Raw genomic sequence first — 22,875 nt, 5'->3', positions numbered from 1 at the left:
CCGGCCGGTCCCAACCCCTCTGGGCTGGGACACCCCAGCCTGGCACTTGGAGCAAGTCCTTTCCCCGGCCCCAGCTCGCTGGGATCAGAACAGACCGCTTGGAGCAAAAAGCCCATTTTATCACCCAAATCCTCCCATCAAAAGCACCTGCTATAGTGAAGCTGCTCCCACAGTCACGGTTAAAACCCGGTGCAAATCTCCGCTGGTTCGGGTCCGGGGCGCCTCCGCACCCCAAGGCTGGCGGCACTGGTGAGCCCAGATTGAGACACCCTGTGCAGCTCTGTCCCCCACTGCCTTTTTTACCCCCAGGCACTAACGCCAAGGGACTTGCCCCCGTCCCTCGAACCCCTGGGAAGGTTTTGCCCTGCTGATGTGCAGAAGCTGATGAGGGCAGCGTTGTGGTGGGCTGAGCTGGGCCCCCAGGCCGCTGCAGACCGAAGGCGTTGAATAAACCCACTGCTCACGGTGATTTCGACAGCAATTTGCACATTTATTTCAGGTGATTCTGCCCTCCCCCTTGCCCGACCTCCCCTCATACAGGTTGGGTGATGAGTCACATCATGACCTGTGCAGAAGCTCTAACGTCCTAACTCGCAAATACCGCGGGGAGAGAGGTTTTCCTGGCTCTGTAATACATGTAGGCTGGATGTGGGGTCCGGGAAGGCCGGGAACGCTAAGCAGTTCAATTTACATTGTACATTTGTACACCAGATCCGATGGAATGGCTCAAATAAAACAAATATATATATATATATTTTTATATATACAAATATATAATATATATATATCTACGCTGACAGATATATATATATATCTCATCTCTCTGAAAAGGATAAAAGGTTACTTTGTCTTTGCATGCACAACCAAAGCCTCTGCTCCACACCACCACCCCACAAGGACAGGGAATGAAGGGCTGGTGCTGGAGGGTGCCGGAGGTGGGTGCCAAGGGCCGTGCCCTCGCCCGCGGGTGCCCCGGCTCAGCCACCCCCTGGGGAAATGATGGCGGGGAGCGGTGCCCCGGCAGCCGGGCTCCAGCTGGCCCCTGTCCCGCCGCGCGAGCACGGCTGGGCCACACGCACACGCACGCACGCACGTTATTGCTATTCAGATCCCAAGCCTTCTCGCACCCAGCCCTCTCCCGGCCGCAAGGGAACGATCGTGCCGGGCACCCGGGCGCCTCCGACCTGCAGTAACGTCCCTGCTCAGCAAAACCAGCGAGCCCCCAAGCGGAGGGGGAGGGAGGGGAAGGAGAAGCAAAGAAAAGAAAGCCCAAAGCAACGCTCTGGCGAGACATTTGCAAAGGGCGCTGCCTTCCCGCACCCCCGGCAGGGCTGCACAGCTCCGCCGGGCCATCCCGCAGCGCCCGTTTTAGCAGATGGGCCGGGAAACGCCGGACTTCCGAAGCATGGAGGAAAATGTGGGTGGCAAATGCCTCCGCAGCCCCGGCCCGTGGAAACGCTCCGGTCCCTCAGCCCTGCACAAAAGGGAACTCGGGGCATCGGCAGCAGAGCTGCCGTGGGGACACGCTCCTGGGGACCATGGCGCCAGCCTGCCCTGTGCCGCTGCCTCCCGCCGCCCCGGCAGCGCGGGACCGAGGAGCGCGGGAAGCCTCAAGGGTGGCGGGGCGGGTAACGAGGCACCGAGTCAAAAAGGCAAAGTCTGGATAAGGCGAAACCGAAAGAAACCATAAAGATGCACCCGAGCGGTGCCTGCCGCCTCCGTGGGGGGCTGTCCCGCGGCTCTGCCTAGCCCGCCGGGCACCCACGGGGCCGCCGGGGCTCGGCTGCGTGCAGGCGCCGGGGCAGGATGGGGCCACCGTGTCATAGGGCTGTGCTTTCCGATTCCTCCTCCTCCTCCTGCGAATCGACTTTCCCTGCTCCCGAAAGTCTCTGCGGTGGCTCCAGTGGGTCCCGGCGCAGCGCGGCGTCAATCTCTACGTGTATGGAAGGGATATCAAAATGGACCAGACCTGCGGGCGGGCACAGAAAGGCAGAGTTAGGGGCTGCTCGTGGCACCGCAGTGGGGGGGGGGGGTTGCACATGATGGGGGCAAAGAGAAGGAGCCGGGGGAGGCACGGCTTTGCCATGGCAGCAAAGCGCCTTGCTCGCAGGTTAATGCCAGGAACAGGGATGTCATCATACAGTCCCGCTTCGCGCCCGCCGGCAGCTTGCCGGCCTCGGCTGGCCCTGCCACAGCCTGAGCCGCCGGCCCCGCTGCTCCCGCCTGCCCCGAGCCCCCGCGGCGGCTCTCCCCTGCACCCCCCCCTTGCCAGGAGCCTCCCCGGCTCCCGCGGGACAGCCGGCGGCAACGGCAACTACTTCGCCCTGGCGTGGACCTTGCGGGAGGGCCAGCCCGGCCTCCCCCAGCCCCAGCTGGCAAGCTGGAAGCGGCTCCGGCCTCTCCCGCGTGCCCGGCTTCCCCGACCAGCACCCACAAACCCTGCGGCCCTTTCCTGGGGCCGGTGGGAGCTGCAGGGGAGAGCCGGTGCCTGCGAACTGCCGGCCCAAACCAGAAGGGTCGTCTCCGTCCTTCGCCAAGAACAGAGGAACCCACCCGGGGGGAGGGGGGGGGGAAATCCCTTTTGCTGGCTCCGCTGGGAGCACCGGGATGCGGCACCGGGCAGTGGTGCCCAAGGGCGCGCCGAAGGAGTGCAGCGAGCCTGGGAAAAGCCCAGCGTGGGCTCTGCACGGCTGCTGGCAAGCGGGGAAGGAGGGTCACCACCGGGCGTGTCCCAAGCCACAGGCCAAGGCCACCGCGAGGCCAGCGGCTCCCTGCCACCACGGCCCCCCCCCCCGGTCCGTCCTCGCCAGCAGGACCAGAAGCAGCGCGGATAAAAGCCCGTCCCCCTCCTCAGCGGTGCGGGGATGCACTTCTGCAAAACGCACGGGTCCCCAGCCAGGCCACCGGGTGCCCCCGGTCCCCACGCCGCCTCGAGGGCCTTTTCCGAGGGGCCGCCAGCTCTCTGGCTTTAGCTGACTCAGACGCCCCCCCGCTCCGCCCCGGTGCCCCGCGAGAGCCCTGCTGCACCGCCAGTGCCCCCGCGAGCGGAGGCGCCGCCGGGGCCCGTGCCACGCAATCCGGAGCGGCAATATCATGACATCCCTTCTGAAAACGCGCCGCCGCAGGGGACGTTTTCACGGGGATTGGGGGGGGGGGGGGCGATTGGCGCTGCAGCCAGGGGCAGCAGGAGGGCCAGCCCGGGCCGCCCCGGGGCGAGGACGGGGGGACCCTTCCGCTTCTTCGGCTCCGTAGCTGGAAGGGGCAGCGGTCAAGGCCGGCGGCTCCAAGAAGCGAAAGGGAACAAGCTGACTAACGAAGGAGCTACTGGCGAACGTGGCGCGGGGGCTCGGCGCGGAGAAGCCATGCAGCCCCGCTCGGCGAGCCCCATGCAAAGGCCGGTGCGGGGCGTTAGTGAGGGACGCGGCGCGGCGGCGGCGGCCGCGCGGCAGCCGGGGGTTAGCTTTCGGGGTGCCAGCGAGGGTGGGGGGCGGCCGGGAACTACAGCGCTTACCCTGAAAATCCCCCTCACACCTATCCAACATTGCATCATCACACAGCTGCAAGGACACAATAACAGGATTGGGAGAAAGAAAGAAAAAAAGGGGAAGAGAAAAACCAAAAAAACAAACAGCAACAAAGGAGGTGAGAACACAACGCGAGCGCCGCCCGAGCGCCACGGTGCCGGCAGCCCGCGGGGACGGTCAGCCGCCCCGCCGCCTTCGCAGGGACAGCGCTCCCCACAGCCCCCCAAGCCTTGGGGTGCCGGCCGGGCACGGCGGCACCTCCGGGTGGGCTTCCCGTGCCAGCGGCACGCGGGGACGGGGCTGGGGGCTCCTCCGCTATGGCGGGCCGGATGAGGAGAGAGACTCGGGCGAAGCCCCGGGCCGCAGACCCGGAGGCGACTGGGTGTCCCTCAACCCAGCGAAGCTCCTGGAGGAAGCCGAGAGAGGCCCACGGGGCTCCCCACACGGCGCCAGGAGGGCAGGAGGCCCCAGCGAGCGGCTTTCCGGGCGCCCCCGCGACGCCCGTGCCCGGGTTCGGCTGGCACCGCGTCCCCACGCCGCAGGCCCCAGGCGCGGCGCCTCCGAGGCCTCCAAGCCGGCAGCGCTGCCCCGGCCGCCCTCACCCTCGCCCTCCCCCCCGCGGCCGCACCGTCCTCGCCCAGGAGCCGCGTGGGGCCTCCTGACAGGCCCGGCAGGCCGAGCTTGGCGCCGGCGCCACCCAGCCCTGCGCGGCGGGCGGGCAGGCGGATGGGTGGCTTCCCGGGCGCGGCGGCGGTGGCGGCGGCGGCGGCCTGGTTACCTGTGGACATGCTTTCCCCGGGGGCCGCGCCGTCGAGCAGGCTGTGCTCCGCGGGCTGAGGGCTAGAGCCGGACAAGGTGGCCGTGGGAGGCTGTGGCGGTGGCAGCGTGGGCCTCTGCCGCGGCTTGGGGGTGGGTCGAGATTTGGTTAAGGTGCTCGGCAGGGAAGGAGGAGGAGAAGGCAGGGAAGGTGCGGCGGCTGGGGACAGCTGACCTGAGGCCAGGCAGTAGCCTTGAGGGTAAGCGAGTCCATAGGGTGAAGGGGTGCTCGGTGGGGTGGGAGACAGGCTGCCGGGGGACGGCTGGCCCGCGGACGGCTCCGACATACCGCCTGGCTGGCCGTAGGGCGCCTTGGGCGCGATGGGCGCCAGCTTCTTGGAAACTGTGGAGGCAAGGGCAGAAAGACGCCGGTGAGGGAGGCTCGGGGGTGCCGGCGGGCGACGTGGCCGGTTCCCTGCCGCGAGCTTGGCCTGGCGCTTCCACGAGCACCAAGCTTCGTCAACTGCCCTGAGCGTCGTCGGTGCTGCAGGGACGCAGCGACCCCGCCAGCCGCCCTCCGCCCCGCGACCTGAGCTCGCTGCGGCCCCAGCGCCCGGCCCGCGTCCAGCCGCGCGGCGGCACCTACCTTTGCGCAGCGTGTGCGGGCTCTGCTCCGGGGCCGGCTGGGCGGCGGGGCTGGCTGCCTGCTGCCCGCTGCCGCCGGGTGCCGTGCTGCCCGCAGCGGGGCCACCCTTCTGCTGCCCGGACACGGGCGAAAGCTCCTTGGGTTTTAAAGTACTGGGGGGAGACAGGGGGAGAGGGGAAAAAGCAGAAGGAACGAGAAGGGGAAGCCGTCAGGTCCTTTCCCTTGCAGCTGCCCCCCGTTCCCCCCCCACCCCGCCTCCGGCAAGCGGCGTTGCAAAGCCACGACGGTGCCCCCCCCTGTCCGGTGCATGGCTCGCCGAGCACCAAGTGCGAGGGCAGCCGCCCGCCGCCGCACAGCCGCCCGCGGCCCCGGGACGCGCCGAGGCTCCTCGGCTCTAACCGTAGCGCTGCTCTAACCCCGCTCTCCGTGCTGCGCTCCCAAGCGAGCAGCGAGCGGCCGGGCGAGGTGCCCCCCTCCCCGTCCCCCTAAGGGCCAGCGAGCCCGGCTGTGCCGAGGGTATTTACCTAGGGCGCCCGGCTCCTGGGTCCCTGGCGCACGTGCAGCTGCCCCGGGGGGCAGAGGCTGATGTTAGGGGGCCGGGGGGGCCGGGTTTGGTTAAGACAAGCGGGGGCTTGATGTAGAGGGGGGAGCTATTAGTCGGGGGGGCATGCGGTTCGGGGAGGGAGCTGCGCGTGGGGAGGCGGAGGGCGCCCGGTTTGGGACTGGGGCTCGCGTCGAGCTGCGGCGGGGGAAAAGCGGAGGAAGAGGAGGGCAGGGGAGGCAGGCTCTGGCTGCAGCCCGGCCAGCGGTACGGCGGCGGGGGGCTGCCGAGGCGGGCGGCGGGCTGAGCCCTGGGGAGGTGCCGGGGAGGGTGCCGGGAGCCGGGGTAAGGGGGGGCCCGGCCATCCTCAGGGGAAGGGTAGTTGTGACAGCAATCCGCCCAACCAGACGACACCTCATCCGTGCTGCAAAATGTCCAAAAACACCACAGGAAGAAACAAAGCAGAACGAAATAAAATAAAATAATAATAAAAAAAAGAGCAGAAGCGTTCGCAGAGGGAGAAGGCCACCAGGAGAGGCGAGAGTGGCAGAGGAGCATGGAGGAGCAGCCGCCTGGGAGAGGGAAGAGCCCGAGCGGCCACGGCCAGGTGACGTCGGGACGATGCCGATGCTGGCAGCCGGCTAATTCGGGGCAGGCACCTCCCTTTGGCCCCGACACTCGCGGCCGAAAAGCCCTCTGCGACTCCACCGTGCACCCTCCGGGTGATGGAGGACAGCCCTTCCAGGTGTCCTGAGGGTTGTGGGCATCCCGGCCAGCACCTCTCCTTGCACGGTGCACGGACGGGGCAGTGGGAGGAGGAGGAGGAGGGACGGGCCCGGCTGGGATGCCGGTGGCCCCGCCGAGGGAGACACTTCCAGAGCCCTGGGAACTGAGGTGAACGCGGAAGCACCTAGGCAAGGTCAGGCACCCAGGACAACGTTACGTGGAGAACGCGGCTGCGCAGGGCCCGGGAAGAGGGAACGCAACAGGCGCCGGCACCGCTGGCAGCAGCAGCAGCTGGAGCAACCGTGCCAGGCAACACCGCGAGCGTGGCCGGGGCCGGCTGCAACTCGTGACACCTGCTGCCACCCCTGCGGAGGCAGCACCACTCGCCTTGGGACGTGCGGCGCAGGCGGGGGGGCCGGCGCTGGCGGGCTGCAAAGCTGTGTGAATCCAGGCGGGCAAAATTACCCCGCGGCTCAGGGGCGGCGGGAGAGTGAGGGGCCCCTTCCTGCGGCAAATGGAATTTCCTGGCCCCCGCAGCCTAAAAGCAGGACCCGCAGCCCTTGCAACCCCCCGGAGGCCGCAGGGCTCCTTTAGGCCTTTGCTTTCAGCCCCCGCCAGCCCGGCGGCTCCTCCCCGGCACTCGCTGCCTGCGTTGGGCTACGACCCGGAGCTCCCTGGGGGATGAGCCGGGCCGAGGCGCAGCTGTTTGCGAGAGCCCTGCCGGGAAAATGCGACTCGGCCGAACGTGCTGCAGTTCCCTCCCGGGGCGGCCGCGTCGCCTGCCGGGGCGCAGCGGGGAGCCGGGGCTCCTCGGGGCGAGCAGGGGATCCTTGTGCCGCTGGATTCACACGGGCGGGAAGCCGGCAGGCACATGCAAGCGGGAGGGCACGGCGGCGGCTCGCTCCGCCGCCCGGACTTACCTGGTGCGCTCGGCCGCCGGCGGGAAGCCGAAGCTGGTCGGAGGAGGGGAGGGAGCAGCCGAGCTCTCGGGCGCTTGCTCGGGAATGGGCGACTGAGGCGTCGCGGGGAGCTCGCCCGGCGGCGCCGGCGGCTGCACGGCAGGCGGGGTGGAGGAGGCTTTGCGAGCCGCCGAGGTGCCTCGGCGGGCCACCCACGAGGTGTCCATCACCCTGACGCCCATGCTGGGGGGAGGGGGGGGGGGAGGACACACAGAGACAAGCCCTCAGCACCCTGCGCGGCCCGAGCCCCGACCAGGGACGGCAGAGCGCCCAAACCCCGGGTGACGGGGGCACCCAGGGCATCGCGCCGTCTCCCCTCCGCCATCCGGTGCTCAAGCAGCCCGGCGCCCCGCGTGGCGCTCGAGCCTGCCCAGCGCCGGCCCTCAGCTGCCCGGACAGGATCGGTGCCAGCCGGGGCGGCCCCCCAGGGCAGTGCGAAGTTGGGGGGGGGGGGGCTGCGGAAACCGCTTCCCCAACGAGCGTCACCCCATCAGCGCCAGACCCTCGCCCACGGCCCCGGTGGCAGAGAGCCCCCCACATTAACCCCTCGGCTGCTGCTCCCCACCCCCTCCCCGGCGCCTTCTGCAAACCCAGCCACGCGGCAGGATAAAAACGCGCCGTGACACCACGGCGCCGGGAGCCAGAGGAAGGGAGGGAGGCCGGGATTCGGCCTGCGGCATCGCTGCCCGGGAACTCCGCGAGCGGCGAGCGGCCCGGCCCCACGGCATGGGCTCGCTCGCACGGCTGGCCTGCGAGGGGCTGCCATCGGTGCAGCACTGCCGGAAGATACCGTACCTTTGGATTTTCCTAAGGCTGCATGGACAGAAATGCACAGTGATTAGCGGAAAAGAAACCGGAGCCGACTGCTCGGGCGTTGCTTGGAGCGGACGCGCCTGCTCGGGATGCCGGCAGGGGACGGTGGGCGCGAGAGGGCGGCACGCAGCGGGCGTACGTGCACACGCGGGTTGTGCGGACACCGGCAGCATCTCCTCCTGCCTGCGGATGCGGGGGAAGCCCGGCGCCCTAATGCAGGCGCGGGGAAGCCCTACCGACCAGCATGGCCTCGGTGCCCCGTGCACCAGCCGGGGGCCCTGGCGTGCCGTCGCCCCTCCTCGCGCCCTGCCGCCCCAGCCGGGCTGCGGGGAAGCACTCGCTTCCCGCTTGCTCGCAGCTCTCCCTGCCCGGCTCGTCCCGGAGCACGAGAGGTGGCTTTTGCTTCAATAAGGGAAGGGGCAGAGCTGCTGGGCAAGCCCGGCTTGAGCAACGCGGCCGGCTCCATCCCCGGTGCCGTCTCCAGCAGGCTCAGGATGGAGGCCGGCTCGGCGCCTGCGGCTCGCTGCGGGCTGTGCACAGCGGGATTCGCCCTGGGGGTTTCTGCAGGGCGGGAAATGCTTACGGCACCGGGGAACTGGATGTCAAGAGGAACCACGATTAACAAACCCACCAAGGATGGGATCACGGCCACCTACAAAGGCAGCAGGGCTCCCGCGTTTGCAGGATGCCCAGGGCTGCTAATTCCCATCACCCCAGAAGCAAACAGCTGCGGCACTTCTCTCCGTACCTTAGTCCCCTCGCCCTTCTCCTCGTTCCCTTCCAGCCCCGGGGACTGCAGATGCACACCGCAACTCCGCAGCCCCCGCTGGCCCCGTTGGGATCCCTGAGCCCCACCGAGGCAGCCACCCTGGCCCCCAGCCTGCTCCCCGGGCATCCTCGACCCGAGCCCCGGCACCGGAGAGGAAAGGTCCTACCCGTCCTTCTTGTAGAACTCCAGCATCATGTTGTCGGTGGCCACGCTGAGGGGCCGCCGGGACTGGTCGTGCTGCTTGCGGTCGCCGTGGTCCATGTCCGGCGAGGGCATGGAGCTGTAGTTGGCGTTGTGGTTGACGTGCATGGGGCTGCCGTAGTTGCCCGTCACGTTGAACTCGATGTCTGGTGGGGGAAAGCGAGACGGCGAAGGTGACGCTTGACGCAAGGGGGGGGCAGGGGGCAGAGGGGCATCGTTAGGGATGGGGGCTGCTCCTGGGGGCGTCTGCACGGCAGAGACGCTCAGGAGAGAGTCACAGAGCAGCTGCAGCTGGGCTGGGCATATCCCCAGCCCCACTGCTGCAGCAAGTTTCATCAGGCCTCTGCCAGGCAGCGTACCCAGCTCTGCAGGTGCCGAGTCCCCCCCCCAAGCCCACAGAGCTACGGCGTCCGGCCGCGGCGGGAGAGGGCAGCCAGCTAAAACAGGACTTGGGACCCCGGCACGGGCCGTGGGGCCTGGCTTACCTCCAGGGAAGAACCAGTCGGCGTGCTGGATGAGGGGCTCGATGATGCCCACGATCTGCAGGGAGACCGTCGTCATCATCTCCGTGATATTCCTGCAACGCAGTGGGCAGCGGCTCAGTGCGGGTGACGTCCTGCCCTGGCCACCCTCGTCCCCATGGCAGCTCTCTGCCAGCCCAGACGCGGCTCTGATACAAGGAGCTACGGCTACAAACTCCACGGGATGAAGATTACCCATGAACGACGCGCGAAGGACCAGAGGTTCCCACGGCATTGGGGCACCCAGTGCATTTACGGAGAGGTTTTAAAGCAAACTTGATACTAAAACGCAGCTTTGTAAGGCTGCCGAGCAGCCCCTGCTGCCGGCAATGACAACAGGCACTGTGGGTGCTCAGCACCCCCCAAATCGGCTGCCTGCCTCCCCGCAAAACCCCGTAGGGACCCGCCAAGTGCAGCTTGCTTCTGCCCTGCAACGGCCACCATCTGGGCCCATTAGAGACCTCCAGGGACAAGGCCGAGGTGGCCCCGCATGAGCCCCCAGGGCCAGGCACCGGCGGACGTTACCCTTCTGCCTGTGGCCAGAGCAGATTGGGACCCAGCACGATGGCCACGTTGCTTGGCGTCATTTTGTTCGTGTCCTGGTACTCGGTCAGCCTCGCGAGGAATTTGATCAGGTATCTGGAAAGAGAGCGCCGAGACACGCCGATGACGGGCTCTTTGCACCACCTGGGGCCCGGGGACCTCCCTCCCGGCCACCCTGTGCTCCATCACCACCTGCGACGGGGAGCTCAGCTCCGGTCCCACCACGTCCCCTGTGTTTCCAAAGGGCCCAGCTCCACTGAGGACGACGGGACCCGGATGCCTCACTCCCAAATCCCCCTTGAAATTCCTGCCTAAGCAGTTTTTGGGCTGAGAGGCCTCCTGCCAGGGCAGCACGGGCGGCGCGAGCGCTCACCTGATGTTGTTGTAGTTGGCCTTGGGCAGCTTCTCGCAGGCGTTCCAGAGGGCCTGCAGCCTCTTGTCCTGCTCCTGGATGCTAGGAAGGAGGCAGGCAACAGGATTAACGCCACAGCTCCTCACCAAGCTGCCGCGGGCTTTTCCGACCCCCTCTGTCCATACGGAGAGAGGAGATGCCTCTCTTTGGGTCTTGAACCCAAACACAACCGAGCCCCATCTCAAACCAGCGCCTCCAAGCAGAGCGTGAAGGTCTCCCAAGTGCAAGGTCCTGGCCAGCTCTCTGCCCAAGGGCCAGGACCTGGCAGAAACCAGCTCAGGCTGCTGGAAACAGGAGTATTTCCACTGCTCCGTACTGCGAAGGGACGCCCAGCGGTGGGAGCAGTGCCGCCCTACGGGGGGCTGCTCTCCTTTGCCACCCCTCGGGAAGGGCGCAGCTCGGTTCTCCATGCCAGGCTGATTTCTTTTGCCAGTTTATGCCATTACATAAATAAATTAACACACATTAGGCTGAAAAGAGAAGGAAACATTTTGGCTGCAAGGAGACAAGACGGTTTGAGGTGGAAGGACTCTGTCCCCTCTCCTCCGCTCCACGCGCTCTCATTCGGTGGGAAATGTTTGCATCTGGGGGATTTGTTCGCTTCTGGGACTTGTTCATTTTGGAAGGGGAAAATACCACAGCCTTTGCTGAACAACCGCCTGGTCCCAGGCGGGTCTAAAGCGAGCTGGGCTGGCTCGCCCAAGGCAAAGCTGGGGACAGCAGACCTTCCCCGAGCCTTGGGGACCGCCCTGCTCCGGCGAGCCAGCGCCTTGGCCCTGCCTCGCTCCAGGGCCCCAGTGTTGCAGCAGGTCCTGGCCGCAGATCTGCTCCTGGTCCTGGCATGTAATGAGCTCTGCAAGGCCTCATCGGGTAGCAGAGTGACTGGGGACATGGACGGATCTATATTCAGGCATTGCTGGGACCATTTCCAAGAAGAAGGAGGAGAAGATACCTTCTCCTGCCCATCTAAGCTTTATCCCATCCATCTCATGCCCGATACCCCAAACTCCTTGCCCATTGGAGCGGGCGCTATCTATCTACCCCGCTGGCGCCTCTCTCGTCCCCGTGTGCCCGTCACGCCCAAGACTCACTTGGAGGCCTGGATCCACTCGTCGTAGAGCTCGAACGTCATGAGGGGCTCCGGCAGCTCCCGCAGGTAGGACTTCAACGCTCCTAGAGCGCGCGAGGGGACACAAGGCTCGTTAGGGCTCCCCGGCGGGGGACTTGCCAGGCGATGCCCAGCTGCAGCACGCGGGCTCGGACCTGGCGCCCAGCCGCCCGGCAGCCTGTCCCCACCGGCGCCTCTGGCTCGCCGCAACCGGACCGCGTAGTCCAGCTTGCGCGGCAAGGAAACGCGGACGAGCCGGTCGCATCCCTGCTGCGCCTGAGCCTTTCCCGTCGCAGCCCGCGGGCCGCAGCGAGGGGGAACCAGGCTACGCAGCTTCGCTCCTTGCTCGTGGCCTCTTTCTTTGCGCTCTGCTCGGTCTTACCCCCAAAGCGGGCATTACATCCCCAAATCGCCCACTATTCCCCGGATCTGGCGCAGCACTAAGCGATCCGCAGCGACCACTTCATTTCCACCTGTGTCGATGTCCTTTTAGTCCTCCCCTAATCTCCTCCCTCATTTCCATCTCCATCAGCTGTTAGCTGGTCCTCTGGCTCTCATTTTTGTCCGGGACGTTCCCAGGACATTTCTCTTCGCGGTGGCAAAATGCCCCGAACCGCCAGGTTCAGCCCATCATCTCCCCGCTACGGCCCCGATTTGGAGGTTTGGTTCCCGTCACGATCAAGAGGAGCCTGAACCCTGCAGTCGCTGGCAGCACCGAGCCCCAGAGGGAAAAAGCTGACTTGCACGGCTCCGTATGTGGCGAGCGGCTGTCTTCATGGCGGCCTCCGCAAAGAGATGTTGCAAACTTGATTAAAACGTACGGAGATCTTCCCGGCTGCTCCGCGTGTGATGCTGCGGTTGGGGGTTTCTGCACCGCAGCGCCTCATCCGAGCCCATCCAGGCTGCACACAGCCTGTGCCCTGCCGGCTCCCAGCTTGAGGGCAGGATTATGATTAAAGCCACATTTTCCTTCCTCACCTAAAAAGCACCATGAGCGCTTCCCCAGGGCTCCAGCACGTGCAATTCGGTGTAGAAGAAAAGCCCTTTTTTAACTTCCCGGTGCACGACAAATCGGAAGGGGCCCTATTTCCACTACAGCTCAGTAGTGTGATTTTTCTGCATCTACCTTTGTTCCTCATATATGCTAACGTTGATGTTAAAAGACACAACTTTCCTTCCCGCGTCCATCACTAAAAGGAAAATCCGGCCCATGCTCCCCCAACGCGAGCTCCGTTTAGCTCGTGTTCTCCAGGGCAGCAGCTCCGCACACCCTATCGCCAGAACTAAACCACTCGCGGACATTAATAGACGGATAAATCTTTCCTTCTCGTCACGTTTTTGTCCTCCAAATTCAAAACAAACGGGGCAGGAGAGTCCAGGCTCTTGCTAACAGCTCCCGGAGCCTCCCTGCCTCCAGGCCAAGGAGGGAATGCTCCGCTTTGGATGCCGCCCCGGGGAGCACCTTGCTGGGTCCTGCTCTTGGCGCCGCTGCGTCAAAACCCATGAGCGACTGCGACGGGTTTTGCTTTCCATTTGCCAACGCGTTCTAGCACAATACAAATTTCGTTGGAAAACTTCCAACTGCTTTCAGACAAGCTGGGCTTTCCCGGCCGCGGGGAAGGAGCCCAGGAGGGCTGCGTCAGCGCTCGCACGTTCGGGCCTGCAAGGGGTTTCGTGCAAAACACTGAACTGCCCCGACCGGAGAGCGTTACCTGCAATGGCGTGCGGGTCCGCCGAATACTCCTGCACGTCCACGACGCAGCAATCCAGGGCAGCCTTGAGCTTCTTCAGCTTCGAGGCGGAGGGAGCCACGCGGAAGAGACCCTTCGCAGGAGACACAGCAAGCTGTTGGCCCCGGGGAGCAGGCACCCAAGGGAGGCCACGCACCCAAGGGAGGCCACGCACCCAAGGGAAGCCACGCCGGGCATCCGGAAACAGCCGAACCCGGGGCTGCAGGAAGACTCCCTGCGGCGCCTCGCTCTCTCTGAGGACGGCGGGGAGGCTTGGTAGGCGCCAGCACCGCAAAGCCCCAGTGCTACACAAATGCAGCCCCGGTGCAATGCGGGTGCAGCCCTGGTGCAATGCGGGTGCAGCCCTGGCATGGGGTGGCTGCAGCCCCGGCACAACGCAGGTGCAGCCCCGGCACAGCACGGGTGCAGCTCTGGCACATGGGTGCAGCTCCGGCACATGGGTGCAGCCCCACCATGACGCAGGTGCAGCTCCAGCGCAACATGGGTGCAGTCCTGGTTGGTGCAGCATGGGTGCAGCCCCGGCACAATGCAGGTGCAGCCCCAGCACGGCACGGGTGCAGCCCCGGCACAGCACGGGTGCAGCTCCGGCACATGGGTGCAACCCCAGCATGGCGCAGGTGCAGCTCCAGTGCAACATGGGTGCAGTCCCGGTTGGTGCAGCATGGGTGCAGCCCTGGCACAATGCAGGTACAGCCCCAGCACAGCATGGGTGCAGCCCCGGCATGGTGTGGGTGCAGCCCCAGTACGGCACAGATGTAGCCCCAGCACAACATGGGTGCAGCCTGGCACAACAGGGGTGCAGCTCCAGCACAACGCAGGTGCAGTCGTGGCACAACAAGGGTGCAGCCCTGGCACAACACAGGTACAGCCCCAGCACGGCATGGGTGCAGCCTCAGCACAGCACGGGTGCAGCTCCAGCTCAACATGGGTGCAGTCCTGCTCGGTGCAGCGCGGGTGCAGCCCTGGCACAACACGGGTGCAGCCCCGGCACGGCGCGGGCGCAGCTCTGGCGCAGCGTGGGTGCAGCCCCGGCACGGCATGGGCGCAGCCCCCGGGGCCTCACCTCCTCCTGCATGCCGCACTCGAGCAGCATGGTCACGCACGCCTCGACGGGGAAGGCGATCTCCCGCCCGCTGACGGCCAGGTGCTCCTCCAGGGGCTTCCCGAAGGAGGGCTTCTCGATCCAAGCCTCTGCGACGGGAAGGGGAGAGTCAGAGCGACCGGCGTCCGAGCGGGCACCCTGGGGCCGGGGCCGCCTCTGCTTTCTGCTCCCGTTCCCAGGACACCCCTGGGTGCTTTCACCCCAAGCACCCCATTTCCCAGCACCCGCCACCCACGCCGCGAGCGCCCCGGCCCCACGCGCACCGTCCGCTCGGCACCAGAACTGCTTCGCCAGCTCGGCTATCGCAGCCGGCGTGAAAACCCACTGGCCAGCGGCCCTAAATCCCCCACGCAGCTCCCGCTGCAATAACCCCCCCCCCAAAATCTCCCCACAGGGGGAAACACCCAGGAGACAAGCCTGCCCCGGGGCTCAGGGTGCTTCCAGCTAAGGAGAGCAAAAGAGAAAAGCCGGGACCGTGCGAGCCCTCGCAGGGGCTGCACGGGGCACATCCCAGGGATTGATTTCTTCCAGTCCGGCACTCTCGGAAGGTTATTTGCAAACTGCAAATCCTCAAATCCTCCAAGCAGGGGCTGCAAATCCTCAAAACAGGCGCTGGAGTGCTGCTAGGGTGGGAGAGAGCCTCTCGCAAGAGAGGGTTCGCAGGAAGAGCGCCCATGTGCCCAAACAAGCCGTCTGCTCCGCAGGCTCGACTTTGCAAACGTCTCGATGCACAAATTTTTGTCAGCAAAATACTGTTCGGGCGTCGCTGAAACACCCCGGCCCCGCGTTTCTGTCCCGTGCGACTCGGAAAGCAGTACTCTTTAAACATCAATCCCAAGGGAAACGTTTTCCAGTCGTCACGCAGGACGTTTCAAGGGGTCTGAACAAGGCTTTCCAGGGGAGCAGCCGTTTGCAAACATTTGCATTGTTTTTCCCTGGCTTTTAACTCAAAAATAAAAAAAAAAAGAAAAAAAAGAAAGAAAAATCTCCTCCCCCCACAAAAAATCGCTTCCTGCCCAACTTTAGCAGCATCAGCATCCAGTACAAAAGCATCGCTCCGCTGCTAGCATCGCTCCGCAAGGGCGATTGCTCAGCGGCTTCCCGGTTTTCTTTTGGGCACCGAGATGCTCTGGGGCTCCCCGAGATGGCATTAGGACACACGTCTCCTGCGGACAACCTGCCACGGCCTCCGAGCACCTCGACTGGGCTTCTTCACCCAAGAACGGCGGGCGGGATGAGAGCAGCCCGGAGACCCTGCCCCGGCGCGGCGGTGCCAGCGCCGGCCTCCGCGCTCGGCTCGGCGGGCGGGAGCGGGGGCAAAGCGGGGGGCGCTTACCCTGCTGGGCTTTTATCTGCGGCAGCACGTTCTGCAGAAGCGCTAACGACTTCCTGTGGTACTCGGCTTGCGCTTCGATGAGCTGGGGAGAAAAGCCAAGGGGCGGCTTCGGCGCCGGGAACGGCCGGAGCGCGGGGGGAGGCCGCGGCTCGGCCTCGGGGCGGGGGGAGGACGGAGGCGGCGCGGCGCCGGCGGCACTCACCGTTTGGAAGTAGTTTGCATAGTCTAGTTCTTTGGCCACGAAACTGTACATGTCGGCTGAGAGCTGGTCCTGCGGGGAGCACGGAGTGAGCGAGCGGCGCCCGCCCCACCGCCCGCCCGGCCCGGCGAAACGCCGGCCCCGAGGGCTCCACGGCACCGCTCCGCCGGGAATTACAGCCAAACCTCGCCTGGCTTTCGCCTCCCTCCCGCGCTCTGTGCGTGCAAGCGGCCCACGAAACCCGGCGGAGCGCAGCTAAGCAGCGAGCGCAGCTCACCTGCGCGTGGCCCGGGGTGCGTATTTGCACCGGGAGCAAAGCAGATCGATGGGATATTCAGTGATTTATTGCATTTTCCGGCAGCGAGGGGGAGCAGGGTCTTTGCACCGAATCGCAAAGAGCCCTTTGGCACCGCGGCCGCGCGCTGCCCTGGGGCCTGCGGTTCCCCGCCTTCGCGCTTTCTAAACGCGCGTCGCGCCTCCCGGAATCGCTGCTCTCCGAGAATCCTCCTGCTGTGCCGAAAGCGGCAGAGCATTTCGGCAGCTTCTCCAAACGCTGCGACCGCATCCCGGCTGCAGGCAGCTCTGCACGGCAAAGCCGACGAGCGGCGCCCAGAGAAGGCCCGGAGGGGCAACGGGAGGGTTTTTGGTGGGCAACGGGAGGCTACAAAGGGGCTCGGGCTGCGGGCGTCCCGGGGGACGGCGGGCAGGGGCGAGGGGGGCGGCCCGAAGGCCGCGGCACGGCGGAGAGCGGCCGGTACCCTGCAGATCTCCACTCGGTTCGCTGCCTCCTCCATCTCCTCCCTGAGAGCGTCGGCTTTGGCCCCCGACGGCTGCAGGTTGCTCGACGAAGCCGACGACTTGGCGGCCTGCTGCCACCTGCGGAGGGAGACGGCGGCATCAGGCCCTCGCTCCGCCGCGGCGGCCGGACCATCCGGCTTTTCACCACCGCGTAAGGACGCGCCAAGGTGGGGAAAAGAGGGGCAAAAATAAAGCTTCGTGCCAGAGAAAAGCAATTTTTTTTCTTTTCTTTTTTCCTGGAGCGTGCACGGAAAGACAAGGAACGTGCCCAGCCAAGCCCGCTCCGCTGCAGCCGCCTACCTTGTCCTCGAGGAGTCCATGTCCAGCACCAGCTTCGCCAAGTGCTTCCGCTGCTTTTGGATATTCGGGATTTCCACCTGCGGTAACACAGGGCATAAAGGAGATGCGGGTCCGACAGAGGCGCCCCTTGCTCCCCGCTCCGCCGGCCGGATGCCCGCGAGGGCGAACCCAAACACGGAGCCCCCGAGGCCTCGGCTGTGCGGGCAGCCGGGTGCCGGGGGCGTCTCGAGGCCGCCGCGGGAGGGGCAGCGACACGTTAAAAAAGCGTCATATGTTAAGCCTGAGCTACCTATAAATTCGGCGCTGCTGTAACCGGGTCAGGTAAGGACGCGGCTCCTCACTTAAATAGAAAGAGCGTTCCGATGCCAGCACAGCTCATTCCTCCTCCGCTTCCCTGCCCACGATGTGCTAAACCCCCCCGCCCAGCCACGCACACCAAGGAAAAACACCTCCTTCCGTGCAAAAGGCCTAATTCGCTTGGGAAAGTGGTGCGAGCCAGCGAAGGGCTTCCTGGGATCGCGGCGCCGAGCCGCGGCGGTGACGGCCGGAGCCTGTCGGCTCGGGCCCGGCCCCGCTCCCCTATCGCGGGAACGCGAGCGGCTTGACAAAGCGCTTTTGCTTTCTTTACGCCGGGGAAGATAAGGATCAGAATCAAGACTCGGTGACGTTTTGCGAGACCTGAAAGGGAAAAAGCGGCCGGCGAAACCGAAAACCAGAGAGTCGCCAGCCGGAGGCAAAAAGGGAGGGAAAAAAAAAAAAAAAGAAAAAAAATCCCAAACAACAACCTCACGTATTCAGAGCGTGAAAACACGTTTCGGGAATAAAAGCGTAAACGCCTACTGCCCCGAGGGAAGCCGAAAAAGCGCGACGGCCAAGGGGGCCGGAGGCAGAGCAAGGAAGGGGCATCGCCCGAGCAGCCCGGGCACGAAGCAACCGGGGCCGAGCCGCCGAGCTCCCAGCGCGCTCCCGAAAAGCCGCCGCTGGGAAAGCGAGGAGGAAAGAGGAGCGGGCAGGGCTGGCCGGGAAGGGGCAGCAGGGACCAGGAGCCTTTCGGCTGGGCAGGGGATGGTGGCGGGAGCTGCAGACCCGGCTTGCTCGGGTCGGCTCGTCGCCGCAGCCGGCAACGAAACGCAACGGCAGAAGGGCGAAAAGCCTGTTTTCCTCCGTTTTTTCCGATGCAATTTGCCGGCGCGGCGACAAGCCCAGCTGAACAGCTCCCATCAGTCTTCGGTTGCTTAATGAGCCTTTGTAGATTGTCACAGCATCCGGCGAGGCAACAGGTTGCTCGGAGCCATCTGTGCCACCTCCGACTAACGAGCAGCCAAGCAGCTGCGACCCGGCGCGCCGGCGTGCGTCGCCCGCGCCAGGCGTCTGCTCGCCGCCGGGCAGCCGAACCGCGGAGGCAGACCGGGGGCGACCGCCCCACGCGTCCCCCCCCCCCCACTCTGGGCACGCTTCCACCCCGCCTCCCTCCTCCGACACCCCGGGGCTGGAGCGGCGTCACCGCCACCTGCACCGCGACGTCCGCCTGCTGCGAGCGGTCCGTGGGGGCGAGCACGGCCGGCCGGCGGGGAAACGCCGCGGAGGGACGCCGAGCCACCCGCGGGACCCCCCCCCCCGCCACCCCCCCGCCACCCCGCCACCCACCTCGGCGAGCACGAAGAGCGGCTCAATGACGTCCCGCTCCACCTGCAGCTCGAAGTGGATGAGCTCCTGCGCCAGCTTGTCCTCCGCCTCCCCGCACAGCTTGAGCATCCTCCTGCCAGGGCAAGGAGAGGGCGGGAGGTCGGGCGCGAGGAGGGGGGGCACGGCGCGGCGGGGGGCGTCCGTGCCCCCACGGCGCAGCGGGGGTGCCGGGTGCCGGCGCGGCTTACCCCAGCAGGGAGTCGTCCCCCAGCACGGCGGATCCCTCCGTCAGGCACTGCGCCAGCGTCGTCAAAGGCAGCTTCTTCTGCAACGCAAGCGGCGCCCGCGCGCCCGTCGGCCACCGGCCGCCGCGCTCGGTCCCGCGCGCGGTCGCCCCCACCCTTGCTTCACGCGAGCCGTTCCCGCCCAGCGAACGCGGAGCGCCACGGGCCCGCAGGCAGCCAAAGCGCCGCGAGCGCGGGCCCCAAGTTATATTTTCATGCAACATCTGCTCTGCGCGACGCCGCGACGCAGGTGCAAACGCGCGCGCGCGCTCGGCGGGTTCCCACGGCGCGGCTGTGCAGCGGGCTGCGTTCGCGCAGGCGCCTCTGTTCGCACGCACGCGGCTCCTCTCCCCGACCTGCTCCCGCAGGCACATGCACGTTCCCGTCCAACTAACGGGAAAAACAAGGGCGTCCGCGGTATCCTGCGCCCCCGCCGCCGCGGGCGGAGGAAAGGAGCCCGGCCCGCGCGCCGAGCCGCCCTTACCGAGCGCTTGTCGGCGTCGACGCCCTGCTGCCCCTGCAGACATGCCGTCAGCTTCTTGTGCGTGCTGTGCGAGACCTGCTTCACCAGCTCCAGACGCTTCTCCACCTGCGGGCACAGCCGGTGCCGGCTCAGAGCGGAGCCCCCCGCGCCGCAGCCGTCCCGCGCGCCGCCGCCGCCGCCGGCAGGGTTTTCCGCTCGCCCGGGGCGCCCTGAACGCGCTCGCCTAGGAGCCTGGGGATTTTTTTTTTTCCCCCTCCACTCGGCAAAACGATTAATTCTTGCCAAGAACGTGGGAAATTTTAAGCAGGAGGGAGGATCTCATCCGGACGAGGGCGAGAGGAGGATCTGCAGCGGAGCGCGGCCTCGGACTCCAGAGGCATCTCGGGGCGCCGGGCAAAGCCCTCCGGGAGCCGCGAGCTTCCCAGCATAAGGCCAGGTGCCGAGGGCTGGATCCAGCCCGCCCCAGCCTCCTCGAGAGGCAGATGAGGGGCAGGAGCTTCCTCTTCCGCGGGAAGACCAGCAACCTGGCGGATACTGAAGCCTCGGGTCTGCAAATGGGCTTCTTTGCCTCGGTTAAATTGAGAAGTTAATCCACAGCGGAGCGAGATGATTCATTAAACGTAAGTAAACAAGATCTGCCGAAAACCGCAGCTGCGAGACTCGGGGAAAACGTGCGCCTAAGCGAAAGGGAAGCTCGACATCTTGGAAAATAATCCGGGAAAGGAAATAATCCCGGCCTCTGGAGCACGGGGCGGGGGAAAGCGCTGAACAGCTGCTCGGCCTCAAACCGGGCATGGGCCGCCTGCGGGGTCGCCGGAGAAAACTCCGCAGCTTCAGCGACCTTCGTCCGCGCCCATGGACAACGCACGGGCGCGGGAGGGTGTGCACACACGTGCACAAGCGTGCCTATATATATATATATATATATGCACACATATACGTGCATGTGTTGAAAGGACGGGGTATTACTTTGGGGAGCGACGTGGGTGCAAACCCACCCGGATGAGCGAAGAGGAGGCAACGAGATTGATACCCCCATTTTCACCCACGAAGACGACGGACTCTTTGGGACACATCCGCACAAGGCAGCGTTAACGCTTTGCCCCACCGAATCGTCGGCCTCTCCAAAAGACGCAGAAATCCCCCGCGCGACGCTGCCAGAGGCCAACCCGCCCTCCCCGACGCCAGCGCCAACGCTAACGCGGGCCAGGACGGCTCCGCGTCGCTGTGAGCGAGCCGGTTTGGGCTTTCGACGCCAGACCGGCCTGCGAGGGGGGCAAAGAGCTGACAGCGTGCGAGCGGAAAGGCTCGGGCTCTGCCAAGAGTTTGCCCGTGACTGTCCATCAACGCAACGCCTGACCTGAAGCACCTTTATTCCGCACGAGTCCATCCCACCCCGGCGTGCCCGGCTCGCTAAAAGGCAAAAACGCTCCCGCGTTTTCCAGCCCGAAAGGTGCTGCCGCGGGTGCCGTGGCCGCCGGTTTGCCGTCCTCGTCGGAGCGCGCCTCCCCGCGATCCCGCCTGACCCGCAAACCCAGCCGGCGAGACGGCCCCGGCGCCGCCTCCCACGCTGCCAGCGCCCGGCACACTGCCGGCACGGCCGAGGGGGCTCCGGCGCCGCTGCCTCCGCCGGGAAAGCGAGGCCGAGCCCCGGCGGTGCCCCGGCACGCCGCTCCCGTTGCAGGAAGCAGGGGGCCGGTGCCCCGACACCCGTTAGGGCTGGCAGGGATCGGGGGCCGTGCCGGGGCCTGGAGAGCGGCTTTACCTGCAGAAGATCTTCGCTCAAAACCTCCGTCTTCTCGGCCCTGCAAGGAAGGAGAGAGAAAGCCAGGTTGGCGGAGGTGTCGCCGCCAGCGCAGCCCGCGTCGGGCATCGCCCGCGTTGGCACGAAGCCCCTCGCTGCCGCCGCTGCTGCACGCCCGGCCGGCTCTGTCCCTTCCTACGCGACCCTCAACCCGGCGCCGCTCGGGGCTTCGCTACACGAACCCGCGCGTGGGAGGAGGACCGGGAGGAAAGGGAGAAGGAGAAGGAAACAGCAGAATGGCCTGGAAAAGCAACAGGACTCAAGCGCAGCCCCTGGGCTGATCACCACCATCTCCTGGTGCTACGTGGCCATGGGACCCACCTGGCTAGTCTGGGTCACACGAGCTACTTCTAGCTCACGGTTCCTACTTTTGGGCTGGCAAATCCGAGCTGCCGCTGCAGCAGCTCCAGAGCAGCCGGGAGTTAATCGGCAAACAGCAGAGACGGGCTCATATCTCAGGAGCAACACGTTCAGGCATCTCGTCCTGTCTTCAGCACAGCAGGAAACGGAAAAACCCTCCAAAACAGTGAGGAACGCCCCTTGCCTTCAGCTGAACGATGAACCCTTTTCCAGGGTCTTCCTTTCCCACCCCGACGCCGGTCATCGGTGCCGGCCTGCGACGCAACGTGCTTCCCTTCGACGGCGCCGGGAGCAGCGAGGGCTTTGCCCAACACACCCGCCCGCGAGGGGCCGCGACACGGTGCATCCGGTGGAGCAAACACCGGGAGTGAAAGGGGAGGAAGCAGGATGTTGTTGGAGACCGCGGGTCTCCGGCTTGGTCGCATGCCCTCGGTGGTTCCCCTCCGTGGAGCACGTGTCTAAATGAGCCGGTTCCTCTTTCCTCCGAGGAAAGGGAGGCAACGTAAGGACACGGGCAACGTAGGGGAGAGCGCTGCTCCTGGTGAAGCCGAAGCAGACCCATGCCGTGACCCAGCGCTCCCGTAGCAGCTCCTGGGTTTTTGGAGGGGCTTGTTCTGGTTTTGCTTTTCGCAAGCCCACACCCCAGAGAAGGAAGCATCCAAGGCAGCAGCAAGTGCACCCAGGAAAGCTCATCCCGGGAGAGCCAGGGAAACAGAGACGGGGCCAACAGGTTGTCTAACATTTACGACACCCCACCACCCTGCCTGTCACGTCCACCACGTGCAGCAGCAGCGCGGGACCCCTCAGCCACGCTCCAGCACGCTTCTCCTTCGGAGAAACGCTGCAACCGCCGCAGCAAACCGCCCGTGCAGCCCCAAAGGAGACGCTTCTATAAAAAGTCCTCCGCGGCTTCCCGGCGCGTTCGGCGGCAGGCGCCTCCAGCGAAGCCGCGAGCGAGGCGTGAGCTAACTCGGAGCAACCCAGGCTTTGCGTCCTCCCGCGGCAGCGGCGCTTAAACAGCTGGCGCGATGCCCGCTCGCAGGGACGCCCGCGCGCGCCGCCCAGCCCGGCCGGGCTCCCGGCACGCACCTGCCGCTGCGGAGACTCGCCGGCGCCTCCGGAGCGTCTTCCTCTCCAAAAAGCCCAAGGAGGCTTTGCAGATTTGCTCGCAGTTGCATAGGGAGCTGCTATCTCAGGCGGGAATAAGACGCAGTCGGAAAAGTGTGGTCGCGCGGAAGGGCCGCTAACTTCCCGTCTTGCTGTTTTAGCCCGAGCTTTTGAAGACTGTTTCCGCAGAGGGATCGCCTCTCCC

At 65.9% G+C, this 22,875-nt stretch overlaps 1 protein-coding gene across 8 annotated transcripts in view; it reads right to left on the bottom strand.

The window, feature by feature from the left end:
- Nucleotides 1–469: 469 nt before the first annotated feature.
- The window catches only part of ARHGAP44 (Rho GTPase activating protein 44), a 40,003-nt gene continuing 17,597 nt past the window's right edge, over nt 470–22,875 (bottom strand). The window contains exons 2-22 of one of the 8 annotated variants that reach the window (XR_010886081.1): nt 21,165–21,204; nt 19,400–19,504; nt 18,880–18,956; nt 18,653–18,764; nt 17,006–17,082; nt 16,666–16,783; nt 15,911–15,979; nt 15,709–15,790; nt 14,334–14,461; nt 13,232–13,343; nt 11,503–11,584; nt 10,373–10,453; nt 9,982–10,095; nt 9,421–9,512; nt 8,901–9,081; nt 7,114–7,335; nt 5,451–5,891; nt 4,927–5,078; nt 4,516–4,683; nt 4,303–4,426; nt 1,888–1,969 (exon numbers count right to left, since the gene is read on the bottom strand). Coding sequence is in view for 6 of the 8 variants with exons in the window: in XM_067308397.1 (XP_067164498.1) it covers nt 1,821–1,969; nt 4,303–4,683; nt 4,927–5,078; nt 5,451–5,891; nt 7,114–7,335; nt 8,901–9,081; nt 9,421–9,512; nt 9,982–10,095; nt 10,373–10,453; nt 11,503–11,584; nt 13,232–13,343; nt 14,334–14,461; nt 15,709–15,790; nt 15,911–15,979; nt 16,666–16,783; nt 17,006–17,082; nt 18,653–18,764; nt 18,880–18,956; nt 19,400–19,504; nt 21,165–21,204 (2,815 nt within the window). In the remaining 2 variants the exon portion in view is untranslated. Of the gene's footprint in view, nt 1,970–3,509; nt 3,558–4,302; nt 4,684–4,926; nt 5,079–5,450; nt 5,892–7,113; nt 7,336–8,900; nt 9,082–9,420; nt 9,513–9,981; nt 10,096–10,372; nt 10,454–11,502; nt 11,585–13,231; nt 13,344–14,333; nt 14,462–15,708; nt 15,791–15,910; nt 15,980–16,665; nt 16,784–17,005; nt 17,083–18,652; nt 18,765–18,879; nt 18,957–19,399; nt 19,505–21,164; nt 21,205–22,875 lie in introns of those variants that run through there. The other 7 variants (XM_067308398.1, XR_010886082.1, XM_067308397.1 and 4 more) reach the window with 7 other exon arrangements.

Source organism: Apteryx mantelli, chromosome 19, assembly GCF_036417845.1.
Source record: "Apteryx mantelli isolate bAptMan1 chromosome 19, bAptMan1.hap1, whole genome shotgun sequence".
Taxonomy (NCBI): domain Eukaryota; kingdom Metazoa; phylum Chordata; class Aves; order Apterygiformes; family Apterygidae; genus Apteryx; species Apteryx mantelli.
Note: the sequence above shows the minus strand (reverse complement) of the source record. Positions and strands in the feature narration are given on the sequence as shown.